Consider the following 22,751-nt stretch of genomic DNA (forward strand, 5'->3'; position numbering starts at 1 on the left):
TAAGCACTTCAGACATCTGGTTCCTATCACCACCACTGTGTAGAGCTCTGACCCAGTAAGATTCTCTAGAACAAAGTATTTCACAAACCACTCTGAATTATATCTGAACCATTTAATTAGGCACACATTTTGAAACATTGGAGGAGTTCCTCTTTCAATAAATGACAGGGGATATATTTCTTTAACCAGATAAGCTTGATTTTGGTTCCATTTAGGTGTATTAAAATGTCTAGTGCTTTTTTGTTTGTTGTGTTTAAATCACCCGTTTCTAGGTGCATTTCATCCATTTTAGGAGTGTTTTTGTTTGCTGGTGTTGTAAGCATTTTATTACCATAAAATGCTTATGGGGTAAATAAACACAAACAGACTTCTTATTCAGCTACTAAAGATGTATTGTTGAAGTACAAAGAAAAGATTAAATAAAAAGCCATCATCATTACGGTGTAGGCAGGGAACGTTTGGCCCGAATAATCAACCACAGTACAAAAGTTAATACTATTACACTTTTAACATGACACAGTCGTTCAGTACCATCCATGTTTTCCTCTTTCTTTCTCAGATAAAATCAAATGGATAACACTTATTCTCAGAAAAAGGACGAGGTGGCAATTACACACACTCTCCCTCACACACATACACACACACATAATACAGCACTTCTGTTCTCTTCATCCATCGAAGGCCAACCCTATTTTGGTGTAAAGCAAAAGTTAAGACTATTCCGTTTCTTCGAATCAAGTCACACAGGGCACACAAAATTATGCTCAAACATTCAAATACTTTCTTTTTGTTCAACAAACTCGCACACTCACCCGATCCACATACAATCTAATGCATTTACATGTAGGAACTGATATGTCTACTGATATGTAAAATTGAAGGAATGGCTGAAAGATCTAGGTCTAATGGCACACTGTATGGATGGACACTATATGGCCAAAGGTATGTGGACACCCCTCCTGATTATTGAATTCAGGTGTTTCAGCGACCCCCACTGCTAACAGGTGCACTTAACCATGCTGTCACAATAGACAAACACTGGCAGTAGAAAGGGTCATACTGAAGGGCTCAGTGACTTTATACGTGGCACTGTGCACAACGATGCCACCTTTGCCACAAGTCTGTTTGTGAGATTTCAAATCTGCTAGATCTGCCATGGTCAACTGTAAGTGCTATTATTATAAAATGGAAGCATCCAGGAGCGGGCTACCATACAAATTTTCACAGCGGGGCTGCCAAGCATTGTAGAGCGTAAAAATGGCATGTCTTTTGTTGCTTCATGAAGTAGGTTTCCACAGGCTGACAGCTACATGCAAGCCTAAGATCACTATGCATAATGCCAAGCGTTGGCTAGAGTAGTGTAAAGCACACTGCCACTGGATTCTGGAGAGGCGGAAATGTGTTCTCTTGAGTGATGAGTCATGCTTCACTATCTGGCTCTCTGATAAACCCATTACCCAGTGGTAATGTCAGTGCTACATCATACAGAGACATCTTAGACAGTTGTATTCTCCTCACTGAACACCTTTAGGATAAATTGAAAAGTCAACTGTGAGCCAGTCCTTCTCATCCATTATCAATGCCTGACCTCACAAATGCTTTTTGACTGAATGGGCACAAATTCCCACAGACACACTCAAATCTTTGGACAGCCTTCTCCATATTAAGGCCCATGATGTGATGAGCAGATGACCACATATTTTTGGCGATATAGTGTACCTACTGACTGAAAGTTCGATGATTTTCACATCTAGATACTGTATATACAGAAAGAGAGGTAAAGAAGGACACAGCGCAGTAGGAAATGAGGTCGCTGGTTCGTTTGGAGAATCTGCGAGCAAACACAGACCAGGAGTCGTTATATACATCAGATTTCACAGAGTACATGGTTAAATGGGCACCACTGGTCAAATGACATATTTTGTTGATTTTGTAGGTGATTTTGTAGGTGAAGTACACATCCTCTAGAGAGAACACACTTCTGCACATTTAGTGCACCATTACTTTAGTGATAGGTTAGTGATAGTGATAAATTAACTAGGTGTTGCATAAAAATGCCATATTTAAGTTCCCTGAATAGGATGCTAACAGAAAACCCATTGATCTAAAATACACTGATAATAGAAGCCAATAGACAGTTGAATTCTGCCAGTAAACATGTACAGGAAAAAATGTTGGTAAATTGATCCGTAAATCTGCAAATAACTTATTTCATAGATGTGACTGGAATTTCCACAGGAAATTTGTGCTGATGCATTATCTGTGTAGTGATGTGGGTGGAGTTGTCTAAGGCTCCTGCCTGATCACCATGGATACCAACAATTTAGGGAAAGCGAGAATAACCGGAACTACTTTTTTTATGTTACTTTAGCACTAAAATGTTCAATAAAACTTAGGAAACAGTGTCGTTATGACATTATCTAATGTCAGCCTCATTCTAAGAACTGGTGCCTCATTTCTAAAAAAAAAAAAAAGGTATGCATAGATCTCATCTTAAAATGGCCAGATGTAATGACTAATAAAAATGGTTTTTGATGTGAAAATGTGCATAGATGCTCTAGAGCTGGGCGATATGGCCAAAAACGTTATCACGATAAACAATATTATTATCGCTCGATATCGATACATATCACGATAAATGTCAAATCATTATTTGCTCCCACTCTCTAATGCCTCACAACCTCCCTCACTTTCATTTAAATCAGGGCTTTAATTGACATGAACTCACTTCTTTCTTTTACTTTTGTTGCTTGGGAATGCACTGATACTTAAATGACTTTTTGACAGCGCTGTAGTTGTGAGGATTGTGATTGTGATTTAATGCTGCTAAATCTTGTTAGGATGTACAGAAAGAGGTGAGTTCACTCTAAACCAGCTTAGTAACACCACTGATCTCATCACTCACACTTAGTCACAGAGAACAGATCGCCGGTCGCTCCACCCAAACGGGGAATGCATAACTCTGTGTTTCAGACGTTGCTAAAGTATATTTTGCGATCCTTTTTCGCCCTCCCTCTCTAATCATGTCGAAAAATTCCAAAGAGCGCCCTCTCCTGGCAACGGCAGAGTAGTGTTGCTTTCCTCGCAGTAGAAAACGCCACCAGGGCTTTGGCTAAACGTGGAAGTGTGAGAATGGTGTGTTATATTGAACATTTATCGAACCTTTCTTATCGCTCTATCGAGGAAAAGATAATTATCATTATCATTTTTTCGCCCAGCCCTAAGATGCTGGCAGGTTTACAGTCTGACTTACAAAGGAAGGGCATGTGTTCCATCGCCATTACAATATTCATTTTGTAAACACTGTAGACTGTAATTTAGAATGAGATTCAGAAGTGAGGCCCCTGTATTGTTAAAGTGTAATGGTCTTAGTTTTAAATTTGCAATATTGCAACACATTTTCAGATTCAGTTGGTTTTCTGTTGTTTTGTAATAAACAGTACAAAACATATGCAGAAAATGGAGGTTGAAAAACCACGAGTGTTTCTTTAAGATGTTCCTTTTCTCTAAAAGCCCACAACAGTAACTGAGAAAAAGCATATTAACTGATTCATTTAAATATGAAAGCTGCTGTTAATGGGGCACTTGAGTGGTGACCAGCACTCGTCCTCTGAGACATCTGATAGATACCAGTCAAGGAGAAAAGAGGCAGGAGAGCATTAAACTGGGGAGTGTGGGGGTGGAGAGGACAAGAGAGAATGAACAGAGTTAAATGAGAAGAAGGTTCAAAGACATGAATGGAGGGAGCGTAGGGGAAAATTACAAGAGGAGAGAAGGGAGGTTTAGGGTTTTGCTGGTCTGGTGGTCGCAGCTCAGTAGATTTTGTAGAGCGTTGCGTTTAAAGGTATACTTCACTCAAAACTGCTGGTTTTGCTATTGAATGAAAGCTAGTGGGAGGAAAATACGTATCGGTCCCAGTTTAGCCTTCATTCAGTTTTATCCATGTTGGCATTTCTGGTTGAAGTATTCCTTTAAGCTTTGGCTGAGCGAGAGTGGCTTGTCCTCTGCTGATCCTCCAGAGTATCTCCATCTACGTCGCGCTTTGCTCTGTAACACATGCGCACATGCAAAAAATAGCAAGTATTAATAAATAAAATAAATGCTATTACATGACATTGCTTTCCATATTCTAATGCACGGCACTTTATTTTGATGGTACACTGTCTTTACGTAACATTTCGGGTGGAGTCAGATTTTTTCGGACCATGTTGTATGTCTTCACGTCAAATGAACAGATTGAAAAAGAAGGTCCGATGTTTAGGTCTCAAATGCAAAATCATCATGATCCCAATGAATCGTTTCGTAGAATAACTTTCTGCGAGGGAGGTTTCAGAGACATCAAACGCTTCAATCATCTGGTTCCAATGACCACCACTGTGAACACTTCTGACTCATTAAGTTTCTCATTAAGAGGCGACTGGCTTTTCAGCACAATGAGTCATAGTGTAATTATTCCGCAACATTTTGGGACAGGTGTAGCAGCAGCATTCAAATACAGCATGAGTGCACTTACATGCGTCACATCATTTACATCTTAAAACTGCAACACAGATTAACCTAAACCAAAGGTATCCAATTTCCGGTTGTTCGTTTGGAGCAAAAATCTCTCAGTTCAGATCATGCATTATATTTAATAATTGGACAAATTCCAAGGTCATTTTGATGGTGAGACTTTTAGCTCTTACCATTGCCTTGCAGCTGATCCAACTGGATAAAAAAGCAAGGAAAAGAGGGAAACATTCATTAGTGAACAGTTTTGATACGTGTTGTCTGTGCTAATGGCTCTCGACTCCTGACTGTTACATTTGAGTGTGTGTGCATGTGCAGTTGGTGTCACCTGTGCTTCTGTTCCTGTGCTGTCATTTGTGTGTTCTGCATCTGGTGTCTCACAGGTCGTATTGTTCTCCAGTGCAGTATCGTCCTAAACATAGACATGCAAAATGAAAACATTTGAATGAGATCCACAGAGCCGCCCAGTCCTCCTTCTTCACTCTAATACTCATTTACATTAGGTATGTCGGGTACGGTATTGAAAGCAGTACTTGACTCGTATTAAATTTTTTTTGGGCTGATAAAAATTTTATAGGGCTAAATATTCTACTACCATATCAACTGAACTATTTTTAGATGTATATTTTAGATTTAAAGTTTAGATTCACATAATTACAGTACACTATACTTACAGTAGTTATATTTTATATGATTGTATTTAGTTAAACAGAGCTTCACTGAATGGTATGATGTCAGTTATTCATCGTCATACTTCTTAAATAGAAAAAAAATAATATACACATTATAGCAGTGGGGGTGGAGCTACACATCATCGTTTAAATTTTTCCCTTTTTCTGATTTTTCATTGGCTCATAAAAAAGTTTGTTATGTATTATAATGTTATTCTACAGAGCCCCTGAAAGGACAAAAATGTTGTGCACCCGATAGAAACTCTAGCTGTATAAATAGAAGACGCTAATACAGGCTGAAATTATACATTTGAACACAAAACATCATCAAGGTTAGAATAACAAAAGCATGTAAAATGTATCAGAATAATATGGAGGATGTGGTGTTTTTTTGGTGCTCACCACATAGAATCTGGTGCGCATTACATAGTATCTGGTGCACAGTCGACAGCATTCTGTCCCTTTGATGTGCATGAGTGTTTGTATGTACGTATATGTTCCTGCTCACCAGAACCCATGGATGTGACAAGACTTCCTCTGCCGTGTAGCGCACACTCACATTCACCTGCAGCATCTTACCAATCAAGTCCTGCAAAGAAATACATGACCAGAATTAACCAATCAGATCCTGTCCAGTTAGCTCTTAACATGTACAAATATGACTGTAGATGGGTTCGTATAGTGTGTTAAAGGAGTGCTTTGGCAAAAAATTGAATGTACACAATTTTCCACTGACCTTAGATTTACCTGATCAGCCACGACATGTTAGGTGTCTGAACTTTGCTTCTTTAGTTTAGTTCTAGGGCTATTAATCTAATGTTGGCACAAAAAGTCAATAGTGACCGAAATCTTTTCAATAAATACATCCCTAAAACATCTCAGCCAGGTCAAATCACATCCAGGTCTTCACACAGTATGACTTACTGTGAACTACACAAAAGAACAGAACTGAATGCTTCGGGGGTGGGCTATTTTAGACAACATGTTTTGTGCCAAATTCTGCCTCCCCACAAATTCCAACTTCCCTTCACATTCATGTGTCTTACTCAGACACACACACACACTCTAGATTATGCTTGTGATTTATGTTGCATTGATTGTACATATGTTTTCAGTTTGGAAATTCAAGATTAACTGTAATTGATAAAAAGAAACAACAAAAATTCAGAGTATAATCTGTGGCATCTCTATGCAAGGTGTTGTCTTATATGGCTGCCCAAAGCATTCAGCTACATGGTGATGGCATACTGTGTCCTAAACAGCATCAGGTCTGCATGACCTAAATGAAAACCTTGGATGCAGTTTGTTTTTGGGGATGTACTGTGGAAATGATTTGGGTGACTGTTGACTGTTGACATTGGCTGATTGACTACAACTGGAGTAACTGAAAAACTGTAAGTTTGATCTTTCACCAAACCATTCCTTTAATGTAGTGTTGCTAGCAGCAGACCTTGGCACTCTCGCTGATGTTGTCCCAGTAAGGTGAGGGGAACTCCAGTCTGCCCAGCAAAATCTGCTCAAACAGCTCCTCCTGTTGGTTCCTCTCACTGCGGAACGGAGGAAACCCACACAGCAGGATGTATGTGATCACCCCCGCTGCCCAGATATCCACCTTTAAACCATACCTGTTAGACACACCGCAGCTCGTCACATTACACCTGTGATCCTGATATTCACAGTCCTAGATAAACGAGACAGATTGGGGCATTTATTAGTGTTAACTCTTACCCTGTCTCTGCAATAATCTCTGGTGCCACGTAGGTGGGTGTTCCACAGACAGTATAGAGTGGTCCTTCCACTACAGTGGCCAGCCCGAAGTCTCCCAGCTTCAGAGACTTTGTGCCGTCTGGATATTCACACACCTGCGTTGTGAGAGAGTGAGTGTGTGAAATCTTTCATTTCATGTCTTAATGGACAATGCTGAATGTGTGCTTGTGTGTTCTGATAGTGTTTATGTATTACCGTTTAAAAGCTTTGAGGAACTACAAATACTGTACAGTAGTGTGTAAAAATATATAAAGGAGAAAGTCAAAGGGAAATAAGTGGAAACAAAACAGACAATTCCAAAATTATGAAAAGATACAGAGAAAATAAGACTCTCAATTATGTCCATCCTTCTGCTGTGAGAAGGCAACTTAGTACTATGGATCTGAAAGAATGTCACCTGAGATGAGTGGAAGATTGGATAAACTAAATACTGAAAGATCTGATATTATATTTGGTTGGAGAAGCTTCTGTGTACTTTTCTGTTAAATATTTATAACTTAATCACCATTTTAACTGGAAATAAAAAAAATCAACAGTGGTCTCTGATTTTTTGCACATTACTGTATCTGCAACAAAAAAGAGTATTACTGTATTAAAAACTTTAATTCGAAACGTGAAAAGTGGTATGTGTGTGTGTGTGTACCAGTAGATTCTCTGGTTTGATATCTCTGTGCACTATGCTCATGCGGTGTAGGTATCTGAGTGCTCCGGTCAGATTGTAGACCATAGCACTGGCATCTCTCTCTGTGTACTTTGTGGAAGAGGTGATGGCATCAAATAGATCTCCTCCCTGCAAACCACACATACACACATCAGTACAGCATCACAAGTACTGTTACACAAACAGGAGAAGTGATAGAAGTGATTTTGGCAATTGTCTTGAAAATTGTGGGTTTTTGTCTTCACGATAAAAACAAAAAGTGGAGCCTATTAGTCTAATATGAATAGAATAGAATAGAATTGCTTCATTGTCATTGTAAAGTATACAATGAAATTAAGAATGCGCTATGATTAAATTGGAGAAGACACAATTAAGAAGGCATAAAATGCATAAATGAATGAATAAATAATTAAATAAATCAATCAAGAAATTAATTAACATAAAAGATGCTCTATATATGGCTACTGCATAGCAAAATGCTGCATTTCTGGCATGTCTTGTAAAAAACAGGTCATGTGTGTAATGCTGCACTGAGACCCTTGGGGGAGGTGGTGGTATAACATTAAAAGCAGTAATTATACCTTAACAAGCTCCATAACCAAGTAAAGCTCAGTAGCTGTGTCCACCTCTTCAATTAGCATAATGATGCTGGGGTGCCGGACGCGTCGCAGTATTGCCACCTCATTGGCTATCAGGTGCTCCTATTAGGCACAGCAATCAGTTTATTATTTCAATATGTCAATCAAATATTTTTTTTCCCATATATATGATTCAATGTACTTCCTCACCTTCCCACTGCATTTGGCCTTGTCTATGATCTTCAGAGCATATTCCTGTCCAGTGGTCCTACACACAGACGTACACACGCACATCATAAGGAAACAAAGCATTAATGTCTTTAGATGGAAGATAAGCAAGAAAGCAATTAATGTTTTTAGAAAAGGGGAATAGGATGACAGGAGTTATAGCTCTGTAACAATTTGGAGTTAAATGCCTAGACACAGCAGGTAATGTGTTTCTGTGTGTGTGTGTGTGTGTGTGTGTGTGTGTTTCAGACTCATACCTCTCCACACACTCTTTAACCACAGCAAAATTTCCATCTCCGATGACTTTCCCCACTTTGTATTTATCGGTGATGATGGAGGACTGCACCTTATTCCCATTAACTGAGAGACAGACAGAGAGAGAGAGAGAGAGAGAGAGAGAGAGAGAGAGAGAGAATGTAGAATGAGAAGAATGTATTTTATTTTTTAATTATGCACCAGTGTAATGTCCTATATTGTATGATTATACTACAGTGTTCTATATTGTGCAATTATGCTACAGTGTTTTATACTGTAATTATACTACAACGGTCTATATTGTAATTACACTACAGTGTTCTATACTGTAATTACACTACAGTGTTCTATATTGTAATTATACTACACTGTTCTATATTGCAATCATTCTAGTGTTCTATATTATAATTACACTAGACCGTTCTATATTGCAATCATTCTAGTGTTCTATATTATAATTACACTAGACCGTGCTATATTGCAATCATTCTAGTGTTTTATAATTACACTAGACCGTTCTATATTGCAATTATTCTAGTGCTCTACATTTTATGGCATTTGGCAGACGCTCTTATCCAGAGCGACTTACAATTTGATCATTTTTACACAGGTAGGCCAAGGCGGTGTTAGGAGTCTTGCCCAAGGACTCTTATTGGTATAGTGTAGGGTGTTTGCCCTGGTGGGGGATTGAACCCCAGTTTACAGTGTAGAAGGCAGGTGTGTTAACCACTACACTATCCAACCATTATATTATACGCTCTATATTATAATTACACTAGACCGTTCTATATTGCAATCATTCTAATGTTCTATATTGTAATTACACTAGACCGTTCTATATCGCAATCATTCTAGTGTTCTATATTATAATTACACTAGACCGTTCTATATTGCAATCATTCTAGTGTTCTATATTATAATTACACTAGACCGTTCTATATTGCAATCATTCTAGTGTTCTATATTATAATTACACTAGACCGTTCTATATTGCAATCATTCTAGTGTTCTATATTATAATTACACTAGACCGTTCTATATTGCAATCATTCTAGTGTTCTATATTATAATTACACTAGACCGTTCTATATTGCAATCATTCTAGTGTTCTATATTATAATTACACTAGACTGTTCTATATTGCAATCATTCTAGTGTTCTATGTTGTAATTATACTCTCAGAAAAAAAGGTACAACACTGTCACTGGGGTGGTACCCTCAGGGGTACATAACTACCATAGTCAGGGAACATAACTACCATAATCCATTGAAATTATATGACTCCACACATCCCATCTTGTCTCCAGGCTTTTTAATAAATGCTTCTGTTTTAAAACATTAGTTTATAAAAAGATACAAATATCTACTTTTCCATTAGGAAAAACTTGTTTAAGGTACACAATTGGACCTTATAACCACTGTTGTACCTTTGAGGGAACGTTTACACTGTTTTTATCTTGATGAACAAATTATGTACCTGCATGGTACCTTTATTTCTAACAGTGTATACTACATATATGTTCTATATTGTCGATAGTTTTGGTTAATTTTAATTATAACATTCTCGAATGTACAATACTATTGTGCTACATATTTCACCACTGTAGCATGCATTTCATCTCTCTCTCTCCTTCTCTCTCTCTCTTACTCACCTACACACAGTTTTATGTATATGTGTATCTACACACACAGCCTCCCAGAGGTCTATATGAGTGGGGTTGTGCTTCATGTAGCTTGACTCTGCCAGATGTGCCAACCTGTACAGCAGCAGAATTGCACACGTGTGTATGCTGCAAATGTGTGTGGTTTATTTGTAGAAGTGTGTGTGTGTGTGTGTGTGTGTGTGTGTGTGTGTGTGTGTGTGTGTGTGATACCTTCTGGGCTCAGGTCCTCTGCTCCATTCAGCTCTTCTGAGGGGGGAGGGGAGGGAGATACATGGCGGGAGGAAATCTACAGTGGACAGTTCACAATACACATACAGTAAATGCAAAGCAGTAGACAAACACAAGAAGTCTGTATTGCAAAGAGGATTTCAACATCTTACACACATATATGTACATACCTTCAGGCTGCACTGACTGCCTGGGCTCGTTGGGGTCTTTGATGACTTTACTGTCGGGGTCTGACCTCCGGTAACGTCACTGCCTGAAAGCAAAAAGCAGAACAATCATACTGTACGGTATGATATGGTTATATCGCCCACTCTGTTGCTTTAATTGCTATAGAATAGTAACCTGTATGTATTGTGTTTCAGCAATGGGATGTGGGAAGGTGAAGCATAAATATTACTTTTTTTCAGTATTTTCTGTGTCCACCTTTACCATCATTACAGCTTCCATTCTTTTCTTTTGCTTTCAGTTTCAAAGAAATTTACTGGGTTATTCTTCCACAACTCCAGAGTTCATAGAGGTTGCACCTCATGATTTATGTGCAAAATGTAGGCAAATGAGCTGAGTGCTAACCAATCAGACTCTTGATATGAGACATGGTAACTGACTGTGTCGCACCCAAAGCCGACCTACTTGCTGGTGTTCCACACTCAAATAGACACAAAGTGGGAGATAAAATGGTTAAAATGTTGAATATTATTAATATTACATTAGACTAATTTTATATATCTTATATATATCTCTCACCACACACACACACACACACACACACACACACACACACACACACACACACATATATATATATATATATATATATATATATATATATATATATATATACATATATATATATACATATATATACATAAAGCTATACAACTACTTTGATTGGAATACATGTTGAAGTGATTCTAATGTGATGCTACTTTTCCACAGGTCCCAAATAGTTTGTAGGGTATGTGTATGCATCAAAGCTCTAGATGTTACCATAACTGAGAATGAAATTATAATAAAAATATTGGAGATCAAATCCTGAGACAGCTAGCATAACAAGGAATATATAATGAACCATGAAATATTGGATTAAGTATTAAACATTAAGTAATTCTTGAGCAAAATAACAAAAAACTATGACAAGTCATTCTAAACTTTTGAATAATAGTGTAGGAGCTCATTTACAAGAGTGAAGGTGTTGTATTGGTAGGTCTTTACCTGACACAGGTGATTTTGACCTGTTCACATCAGAGCCTTTGGGAACAGCGTATTTAATGGGAGCAGATGACTTTGACGATTTCATCTTACACTCTGAGACAGAGACAGAGGATGAATGTAGTTACTAATGTGGATGTGCAGACTGCATGTCAAAGGTTTGGGGACACTTTTCAAAGTGTTTTTAACTAGTCCTTTCTTAGAAAAAGAAAATAGTAAACCATAAATAGCAAATAGAAAGCTGTCTAAATCTTGCAAAACAAAAGGAACAGCTGACAACAGTGCTGCCTTGGGGACAAAGCCAAACCCCACACATTTCACCCCTTGTTATGTTGTCAGCCCTTATCAGCACTCAAATCTTTCAAGTGTTCAAATCATCCTTGAGCCAAAAGGATTTTCACTATGCATTTTTAACAATTTTCTTGGAGAAGAAAACTGTTAGACAATTATTTAGGCAAGAACCAAGGAAAAAACTTTAGCTTTATTTAAACATTCATGAATAGCAGTTTCATGTTAATGGAACCATGTCAGGACTTTTTCTCTTATTTAAAGGGCCCATATTACTGAAAACCAAATTTCCCTTGCTTTTTTCAAATGAAGGACTTTTAAATAATATGCTAACTGTTTTTAATTTTCAAAGCACACTTCTCACTACTCAGTCCATACAAACCATTAATGGAAATTACACTGAAAACACCTGTTATGAATTCATAGTTACCAGCACTAGCTAATTTACATCCATCCACCCATCCATGGATGGATTGAACTAATTTACATATATCTACATATTCCACCTACAGCAGTTTAGCTCTGCCTATTCATGCTGAAGTTATAAGCAGTGTTTCAGAGCTCTTTTTGGATGAGGCAGCCAATCAGAACAAACATTTAACATTTATTATTGTCTTAAGGGCACAGAAACCACAACAGCCTGTTTAATGGGGAAAGATTGGAAAATGATCAATGTAAAAGCAGTGACCATTTTTAGTACATAAAACCACACAAATGTAATTAGTGGACCTCAAGGTAAAAACTATTAAATATAGGCCCTTTAATTGAAAAGTAACAGTGAAAAATCTTAGAATTCCTCTAAAGTGTCACGTGCCCCCAAATTTTAATCATGCACTATATACACTTCATTGTGTGCTCAATATGCGTGTCACCATTAACGAATGCAGCCGCAGAAGGTTTCCCCGCGTGTCCAATCGCAGCATCGTCCTGAGCATAACGGAACTTCTCAAGGCCGCACGCGATGAACACATCATCGTCTCCGAAAAAATCCTGAAGACTCGTCAGCTATAAAGATTTAGAAAGAGAAATTATATCAGAACTTTGCTGTGCAGTAGCCAGCTTTCTCATCATGCCAAAACTATCTGCCAGCTTAGAGAACATTTCTCGCTGGAACATTATCTGCTGCTGATAATTGTTGGTTGGTACTGGCATGGGAAAAAGAATCTATTCTTAGATGCATCACGACTCTCCCTTGAAAAATTATGCACTGATGCACATAGCATCATGAGCAGACTTTTACATAGACCTAAGACTGGGATTTAGTTTAAACCTATTTGACAGCTAAACATAGGCCTGTATACTCAAATTCAACTAAGCTAGCCTACTTGTGAAGAGGGAAATATACATGAATAATACATGAAAAACAGAATACAGAGATATAGAAATCAAAAATCAAGATGCATTAAGGGAACACTGGCTATTAAGAGTATGTCTTAAAATAGTGTACATGCCTAATAGTTTTAAAATATGATGTATAAACCACAGCAATGTTGTCATATGGATGCACGGGACGCATATGGAAAATTAAGACAATTAAAAATTTTAGTTTTGAGTAATGTAATACTATAACTTAAGTCTGAAGAGCTGAATTATACATTTGAGTTAAATTAGACCTTTAGCTTGCTGTTCTTCACTTAATGGACAAGACAGAAAGCAACCAACTGATTCTGTGACAAAAATCGACTACTAGAAATAGTAGAACTTTTGTGTGATGTAAAAACAAACCCAATTCAAAAAAGTTGAGAAAATATGTGAAATGCAGACAATGCAGACATTTTTTAGAATTGGGATCTTTCTGTGAGTCATGAGCGTAAAATTGTTTCAACATCAATATGAGGGGCCCGATAAAGATTTTGGGGGGCTACTTGCCAAGGGCTCCATTCCTTTCTGCCCCACCAATAGCCACTTGATTTAGCTACCACAGAAAAAACAGTTGCAGATCCTGTTGGTGCAGTTGAAGTTGGTTGAAATCATTTTGACCTTCAGTGACCTTCACCGTTGACATTTTATAATTTCACTTTCCACTATCAGGAGTAATACGATGTTGGCATTAAGGATACATTGATAGCTGGCTTTAATTAGGCGCCAGGTGTTGCTGATATAAGCCAACCTGAGATGAAATGTCTACATCATATGGAATATAACAATATACTTGCACATACACATGTATAAGAACAGGACTGCTCTTACGCAAATAAGCCTAACTCAGCAGACAAAAATGTGTTTTATTCCTAAGAGCCACTGGGTGACTTAGTCTGCAGTTGCCATGAGAAACCGGCAGTTTTGCTGATGAGGTACAGGAACACACGCATGCACGCACGCACACACACACACACACACACACACACACACACACACACACACACACACACACACACACACACACTTCCGTCTCGCCAAGAACAAATGAGTCTTTCAAGGATTCCCCTCCTTCTCTGCAGTAGAAAATGTGTGGCATACAAATGAACCCTGGGCTTCTCCTATAACGCACACACACAAACAACCTTGTGTGCTTTCTCCCTCTGCTGAGGCATTCTGCAAGTTCGCTCAAGAGAGGAGAGGAGAAAGGTTACCATGGCAACCAGCCTGCAGCCGGAGTTGCTGGCGTGTTGGTTTTTTGACAGAACTGGGGTTTTTCCAGCTCAACACATGCACACCCCCACAAGTATATTCCCCCTGCTTACTAAGATAACATAATCCTACTATTTATTATGAAGGTTTGTTATGGTAATTGGCGTGTAGACAGAGAGACACTCTATTGCTAGGAGGTGAATCGCTACTTTCCTCATGTTCTAGATCTTCTATTTCCTATGCTGTGCTCAAGGGCTCTAAGGACAGAACAGAGACTGACTGAAGGCCCTTAATACACACTGACCAAGAGTTTGACCTAGTGCTCTAGAGACTGACCAGACAATAACCGAAGGCTTAAAGACAGAATAGAGACAGGCTGAAACTTCCAAAGACAGAACAGAGACAAACTGAGGGTTCTAAAGACAGAATAGAGACAGGCCACATCCTCTGAAAACTGAACAGACACTAATTGAGAGCACTAAAGACAGAACAGAGACTGTTTGAGGCTTCTAAAGACAGAATAAAGACTGAACAGACACTATCTGAGGGCTCTGAAGACATAAAAGAGACTGACTATGGGTTCTAAAGACTGAACAGAGACTGAGCAAGTGCTCTAAAGATATAATAGAGACTGACTAAGGGAACTAAAAGCAGATACGACACTGACCAAATGCTCTGAAGACTCTACAGAGGGCTTTGAAGACAGAGAAGACAAAGACCCAGAGTTCTGAAGACAGAACAGAGACTGACTGAAGCTTCTAAAGACAGAACACACATTGAACAAGTGCTCTAAAAACTGAACAGAGATGGACCAAGAATTCTAAAAATAGAACAGAGACTGATTGGGGGCTCTAAAGACAGAACAGACACTGAGCAAGTGCTCTAAATACTGAACAGACATTAATTGAGGGCACTTAAGACAGAACAGAGACTGACTGATGGTTCTAAAGACTGAATAAAGACTAACCAAATTTTCTAAAGACTGAACAGACACTAACTGAGGGCTCTAAAGACATGACAGAGACTGACTGTGGGCTCTAAAGACATGACAGAGACTGATTGTGGGCTCTAAAGACTGAACAGACATTGACCAAGTGCTTTAAAAGCTCTACAGAGGGCTCTAAAGACAGAACAAAGACCCGGGGTTCTAAAGATAGAATAGAGACTGACCAAAGGTTCTAAAAACAGAACACATTGACCAAGCACTTTAAAGACATATTATTCACTCCCCAGGTCAAAGACATGAAAATACACCAACTACATACAGACATAAGGTGCATTTCTTCTGCAGGAACCTTTTCAGGAGACAGGATTGTTTTTTCTTTCAGAATGTCTAGGTATGTTTGCACCAGAGGTGTCTGAGCCATAATTCCAGGAGGCTCTTTCATTTCTACATCAGAGTAGTTACTTTTCTGCCAGCCAGGATCTATTAGACTGGAGCTTGCTGTATAGAACAAGGTAAATGGTCAAATGCAAGCTTACAGAACTCTGTTGTGCAAAACCCTCACATACAACTTGTGGATAGCAGCAGAGCAAGAGATAAAGTGTTTCAGACTGGAAAGTGGAGCTTGCTCAGTATTTAAACTGAGGAAAACATTCAAAAACTGAGTTGTTGACTTAGAATGAAAGAATCCACAATACATTTTGTTGAACTGGGGGCACTGCAAAACAGTGCTAGTAAAAAATGTAAATGACATAAAACTCGCACACTTGCATCACTTCTTTTCACTCCTAATGCTCATGGTTTCTACAGTGTGATAGAAGCAATAGCTCTTTAGTTCATCAGAAGGTTCTAGAACCTCAGTGGAAAACGGATTCACATATACACACCTGCTTCCCATCCAGAGTGTAGAGCTTCTTCACGGCTCCAGAGTCCAGTTTAATGGCCTCGGTGATGTCAGCCAGCACCTGCTCGAATGAGTGAGCTGTCTTTTTGTTCAGCAGCACCCTGACGGCCTTGCGTGGCTTCACCCCACTGCGGATCACCGTCACCAGCTTGGGCTTGATGAAGTCTTTACTCTCCCTGCTCTGGCCTCCACCTGAGCCCTGACGCCCCATCCCAGTCCCTGTTCCAGCCATCCGAGAGCCCCAGTTAGGGTTCACGTTCTTGGTGTAGTCCACCTTCTTGTAGGGTTCATTAGACGCGCAGACGTAGCTCTCACCTGCAGGAAAGAATGGATGAAGTAGCTTAGGATTTCTTGGTAAGGCTAACAGCATAAAAGAACTGAGAGTTTTATGATCAAATCTCATGAAATCTGTTACTAACAAATGGAAAAGTGATTCTAAAAAATTTCAAGAAGAACATGCAAACCCCACACAGAAAGAACCCTGGTTGCTTGGCCAGGGGATCAAACCCAGGCCCTTCTTACTGTGAGGCAACAGTGCTACCTACTATGCCAGAGAATTCCGAAATGCTTTATAACTTTCATTTGAGGCAGTTTCTGACCAGAAATATCTCATATAAAAACGATCTTATCAAAACCAAGTAAGGCTTATGGTTCAGTTGTTCTCAAACCACGTTGTTTCCAACAACGCCCAGATAGTCCACATTTGTGAATTACTTCTTGGCCGAGTCCACTTTAGTCAAGTTTAACCCCTTAGAATCCCAGAATCCCTTTATAACATACTAAGGCATATTGTTCAGTAACTACATGGACTTCAGTGCAAAGTGGTTGAGCTATTTTTGAGTTATAGAAGTGTGTATTAAAACATTAATGGGTTTTAAGGGGTTAAAGCAATGACTGCGGTCTGAAACCACACCTCAGGGACCCCAAGACGGTCCATATATTTGCTCTATTCCTATATGTTGGGAAAAAGCAAACATATGGACTGTCTGGGGGTCCCTGAGGAGCAGTTTCAGAACACTGCCCTAATCATTGTTTTAAACTTTACTGAATTAGTATCAGCCAGTAAGTCCTTCACACCCTGCTCAAACTGTCCAACGGCTCAAAACAGGTTTCATAACATTTTAGAACTAAAATGGATTTTGAATTGAGAACCAAGCTGTCAGCACAACTCAGTCCGAGACCAGGCTTAATCTGCGTCTGCATCATTATCAAGCAGAAACAGTTCCCTTGGGGCATCAAATCCCTGACTCTGAAATACAAAATCAGCGTTTTATAATCTACAGTTTGTTCGTGTTGGTGCTGTGACTGTAATTGCTTCTGTTGGGGTTGTCTTCCTGTTCCGTTCTAGGACTATGCTGTGTCTGGGGAAGCGGATTCTCCTATATTGATCTGTGAGTGCTATTTGTGGTTCTCAACTACCGCAATCAATCACTTTGGATTTGTGCTTAGTAGATTATCTAACAGACGCAAATGCGTCAAGAGGCCTCTATGCACGGTGTATCTGGAAGACGGAGAGGGAGAAAGAAGACAGAGAGAGAGAGAGACGGTCACTTTAGGCTGATGTTAAATTTCTGCAAATCACCACACTTAAAGGATTACAGCAAATGAAAGCACAAACACAGAAGCAGTGAGAGAGACGGGAGGAAGACATATACGAAGAAACAGAAGGCAGAGAGCACAACGAATGTAAAATGTTAAGGAGAGTGCTATAACGTTAAATTACAGACATCCAGGCTGTCCAAAATGTCAAAAACTGCTGACTGCAGTCTTTTAACATGCTTGATAAGATAGATGACATTAATAAAAGAGATGGCTTAGAGGGCAGACAATGAGAGGAATGAGGGACAAATCTCTCCTCTCTTCTGATATTCAGGATCGGTGATGCAGATGAGCTCATGCAGATGAGCAGCTGCTTTATCATTGCTGACCGTGCAGGTGATTTTTTTACCTTAAGTGCCAAGGTCAGCTGCAGGCAGCCATGAGCTTACAGACTTCAGTGCCTTTAGACTTCAAGGTCTTATAATAACTAATATGATAAAGTCCCCTCAATAATGAAAAAAAAAATTGACATATTTTATTAGAATCAATACGACCACTAGGCATCAATTACTGCACAGACTCACTGTGCTAATGTTGTCTCAGGAGACATGCTGCCATCAGCAAATTTAAAAGGTTTTAAGTGCAATGCGTTTGTGTTTGTGTAGTCATGTATTTAAGCCTTTCTGGGGACTAAATATTTAAAGAATAAACATTTGGGTTGTTTAGAAAGTCATTGATCCATATAAGGTAACAGACATTTGTTCAATAAAGTAGCTTTTGTTTTAATAGGCGTTCACTAATCTTGTTGACATGCATGACTTAAACCTGAATGGATCTCATTTATCCCAGAATGGCTCCTCATATCCTGTGATAACCTGCTATTTTTGTATTGAAATTATTGTTATAGTGTACTATTGTTTTATATTCCGATTTAATCTGAAATATACTTAACTGTATATTCGGTGCATTCTAAAATATATTCTACTGTATATTCTGATGTAATCTGAAATATACTTTGCTATAAAGTCATGTAATCTGAAATATTTTGTGATGTATATTTTGATGTACTGTAAACCAAATTCTGCTACACATTCAATGTAAAGTATTGTATATTTTGGTATGTATTCTGACATAATTTGAAATATACTCTAAAATAATCTGAAATATATACTGCTGTATATTCTGATGTAATCTGAAATGTATACTGCTATATATTCTTACGTAATCTTACATATATACTGCTATATATACTGATGTAATCTGAGATATTTACTGCTGTATATTCTCATGTATTCTGAAATATATACTGTTGTATATACTGATGTAATCTGAAATATATACTGCTGTATACTCTGATGTAATCTGAGATATTTACTGCTGTATATTCTCATGTATTCTGAAATATATACTGTTGTATATACTGATGTAATCTGAAATATATACTGCTGTATATTCTCATGTACTCTGAAATATATACTGCTGTATATTCAGATGTAATCTGAAATATATACTGCTATGTATTCTTACGTAATCTTACATATATACTGCTATATATACTGATGTAATCTGAGATATTTACTGCTGTATATTCTCATGTATTCTGAAATATATACTGTTGTATATACTGATGTAAACTGAAATATTTCCTGCTGTATATTCTCATGTATTCTGAAATATATACTGTTGTATATACTGATGTAATCTGAGATATTTACTGCTGTATATTCTCATGTATTCTGAAATATATACTGCTGTATATACTGATGTAATCTGAAGTATATACTGCTGTATATTCTGATGTAATCTGAAAATATATACTGCTATATATTCTTATGTAATCTGAGATATATACAACTGTATATTTTGATGTACTCTGAAATAAATACTGCTGTATTTTCTGATGTAATATGCGATATATACTACTGTATTTACTGAGGTATTGTGAAATATATACTGCTGTATATGCTGATATAATCTGAGATTGGGAATCTGAAAAATATACTGCTTGTATTCTTACGTAATCTTAAATATATACTGCCATATACATACTATTGTAATCTGAGATATTTACTGCTGTATATTCTCATGTATTCTGAAATATATACTGCTGTATTTTCTGATGTAATCTGTGATATATACTGCTATGTATTCTTAGGTAATCTTAAATATATACTGCCATATACATACTGATGTAATCTGAGATACTTACTGCTGTATATTCTCATGTATTCTGAAATACATACTGCTGTATTTTCTGATGTAATCTGTGATATATACTGCTGTATATACTGAGGTATTGTAAAATATATACTGCTGTATATGATGATATAATCTGAGATTGGGAATCTGAAAAATATACTGCTATATATTCTTATGTAATCTGAAATATACTCTTCTATATAGTCTGATGTTGTCTGAAATCTAAATATATGCACCATTGTATATTCTGATTTTGTAATGTATTTTACTTTGTATTCTGAAGTAATCTGAAATATATTCTGATGTAATCAGTCATGTCAGTCACATATAGCTCACTCTGGTATTCTGCTAAATCCTGAAATATATTCTGTCCTACACTGTCAGTGTATATCTGGGTGGCTTGCCCCACCACGTGTCCTCCTGCACCCCTCCCCCTCCCCCAACACCTCCCTCTATTCTTACCCTCCACCAGCTCGTCCAGGCTCGCGACCTTCTTTGCCCCGTCCATAGAGTAGATGGTGCGCACGCCCTGCGGCAGGTGCAGGCTGTCTGCAAGCGCGCGCGTCAGCTCGGCCAGCAGTGCGTCCAGCGAGCGGAAGCGGTCCGCGGACACGGCGTACACGAGCCCCGTGAAGTAGCGGTCTCCATTGCGGTAGAAGCGCACTTTGCGCGCACGCTTCTCCGAGGTGAGCGCGCGTAGCGTGCGCGTGCGGTAGAAGCTGCAGTTGGCGCTGTGCGCGGGGCTGGGCGCCAGGCTGCTCGCGCGAGAGCCGCTCGGAGAGCCCGTGCCCGAGGCGGCGGAGGCTGAGGCGCGCGCGGAACGCCGCGCTTTGTCGCGCTCGTCAAAGTGCTCGAGCTCCACGCTGCGGCTCAGGGCCATGATGCCGCACGCGCTCCTCCTCCTCCTGCCTCACAGCTCCAGACGAGATCCAGCAGCGCGAGCCACTCTTCTCATGAGCTCCGGCGTCTCTCGCTCACACACACACACACACACCTCACGCACCTCACGCACGCACGCACACTTCGCTCCCACACCCCTAAGAAAACGAAATACACGACATGTCGTCAGAACACGTTATTACCATAATATAAACATGAGGTACTGTCATGTGCTTCCAGCTCGCGCACACACCCCTCTGACAATAGAGTGCAGCGCTACATCTTCTCTACTGCTCGAAACGGCCCTGAGAGAAAAGACTGCAGCACGTTTTCATTACAGTCCTGCTTTTCTGTAAGGGCACCTCACGCGCACACGCGCACACACACACACACACACGCGCGCGCGCACACTTCGCTCACACACCCTGCTCGTGCCCGTTCCTCTTGTGCCTCTCGTGCCGGTTGTCCGGTGAGCATCACTCACGCCGAGCACAAAAGGCGCTGCCCTCGCGCGGACTTTCCCTTTAAGAGCCGCCTCGCGCTGCAACACAACCTGAGAGAAACCATCGAGTCATCAAATCATCCGCGGCCGCTCTGGCGAGGAGGAATAATCCAGATTATTGGCGGATGATTCCGGTTCCGAGGCTCTGTGACGGAAGAGCGATCACACCGCGGCGGGACTGATGAGGAGCCGCGAGCAGCCTCGAGCCCCCGCTATGAACACCAGACCGCGCGAGACAAGCCTCAGTACAAAAGACATGAACCAGCTCTCTCTCTCTCTCTCTCTCTCTCTCTCTCTCTCTCTCTCCTCTCTCTCTCTGTCTCTCTCTCTCTCTCCTCTCTCTCTGTCTCTCTGTCTCTCTCTCTCTCTCTTTCTCTCCTCTCTCTCTCTCTCTCTCTGTCTCTCTCTCTCTCTCTCTGTCTCTCTCTCTCTCTCTCTCTCTCTCTCTCTGTCTCTCTCCCCTCTGTCCTCTATCCGCGCGCGGTGCAGGTGCAGGGTCCCTCCGCGATCTCACCGGGCAGCATGGCCGCTGACGGCTCGGGAGCGCGCAGCCTAGAGCCAGCAGGTGAGACGGGAGCGCGCATCGTTAGCCCGGAGAGACAACGGGATCCTAACGGAGTCCGCGAGGTCCTAATGCAGAGCGGGTTAGAGGGTCACTCCTGCGTCTCTCTGTTTTTTTTTGCACGTACGATTATTTATTTATTTATTTATTTATTTATTTATTTATTTATTTATCTATTTATCTCGTAATTTAAGAAACAGATTTGTAAATCTATCGATTTATAAAATCTTTTTCCTAAACATGACTATCGACACATTTAGTATAAAAAGGTTCTATGTAGTCCTGAAAAAGTGTCCCTTGATTCATAACAAGAACCAGTTTTCAAAGGTTCTTTAAAGAACCGCGTGCAACTGTTTTTCCATCACAGAGAAGAACCATTTATGCATTCAAATAATCCTTTGAGTGTCTATGGTTTTCTATAGAACCACTGCCTTTACTGGGGATTTATTTATTTATTTATTTATTTATTTATTTAATAGTTGTGAATTGATCTCAGCTCACTATTTGCTTATTTATTCACTGTTTCCTTATTTGTTTGTTTGTTTATCCACCACTTAAAATTCTCAGCGAATTATTTGAGCTATTCCGTAGATA

At 39.4% G+C, this 22,751-nt stretch overlaps 1 protein-coding gene across 3 annotated transcripts; it reads right to left on the reverse strand.

Annotated features, from left to right (window-relative positions):
- Positions 1 to 374: 374 nt before the first annotated feature.
- LOC108435580 (serine/threonine-protein kinase DCLK2) lies at positions 375 to 22,127 on the reverse strand. Of its 3 annotated transcripts, none has more exons than XM_037541431.1 (17): positions 22,110 to 22,127; positions 20,677 to 21,251; positions 16,460 to 16,791; positions 12,931 to 13,063; positions 11,774 to 11,866; positions 10,732 to 10,814; positions 10,544 to 10,619; positions 8,672 to 8,774; positions 8,397 to 8,454; positions 8,190 to 8,309; positions 7,591 to 7,737; positions 6,909 to 7,042; positions 6,631 to 6,805; positions 5,689 to 5,769; positions 4,838 to 4,921; positions 4,686 to 4,707; positions 375 to 4,047 (listed from the first exon to the last, which is right to left on the reverse strand). In XM_037541431.1, the coding sequence occupies exons 2-17, from the start codon at positions 21,092 to 21,094 to the stop codon at positions 4,031 to 4,033; spliced, it is 2,076 nt and encodes a 691-aa protein (XP_037397328.1). In that variant the 5' UTR covers positions 21,095 to 21,251; positions 22,110 to 22,127; the 3' UTR covers positions 375 to 4,030. The 3 variants fall into 3 exon arrangements, with proteins under 3 accessions (XP_037397328.1, XP_017567012.1, XP_037397327.1); XM_017711523.2 differs by lacking the exon at positions 22,110 to 22,127 and adding an exon at positions 21,518 to 22,089; XM_037541430.1 differs by lacking the exon at positions 22,110 to 22,127 and adding an exon at positions 21,347 to 22,089.
- Between the last annotated feature and the right edge of the window lie 624 nt (positions 22,128 to 22,751).

The sequence above is a fragment of the Pygocentrus nattereri genome, chromosome 9, assembly GCF_015220715.1.
Source record: "Pygocentrus nattereri isolate fPygNat1 chromosome 9, fPygNat1.pri, whole genome shotgun sequence".
Taxonomy (NCBI): Eukaryota; Metazoa; Chordata; class Actinopteri; order Characiformes; family Serrasalmidae; genus Pygocentrus; species Pygocentrus nattereri.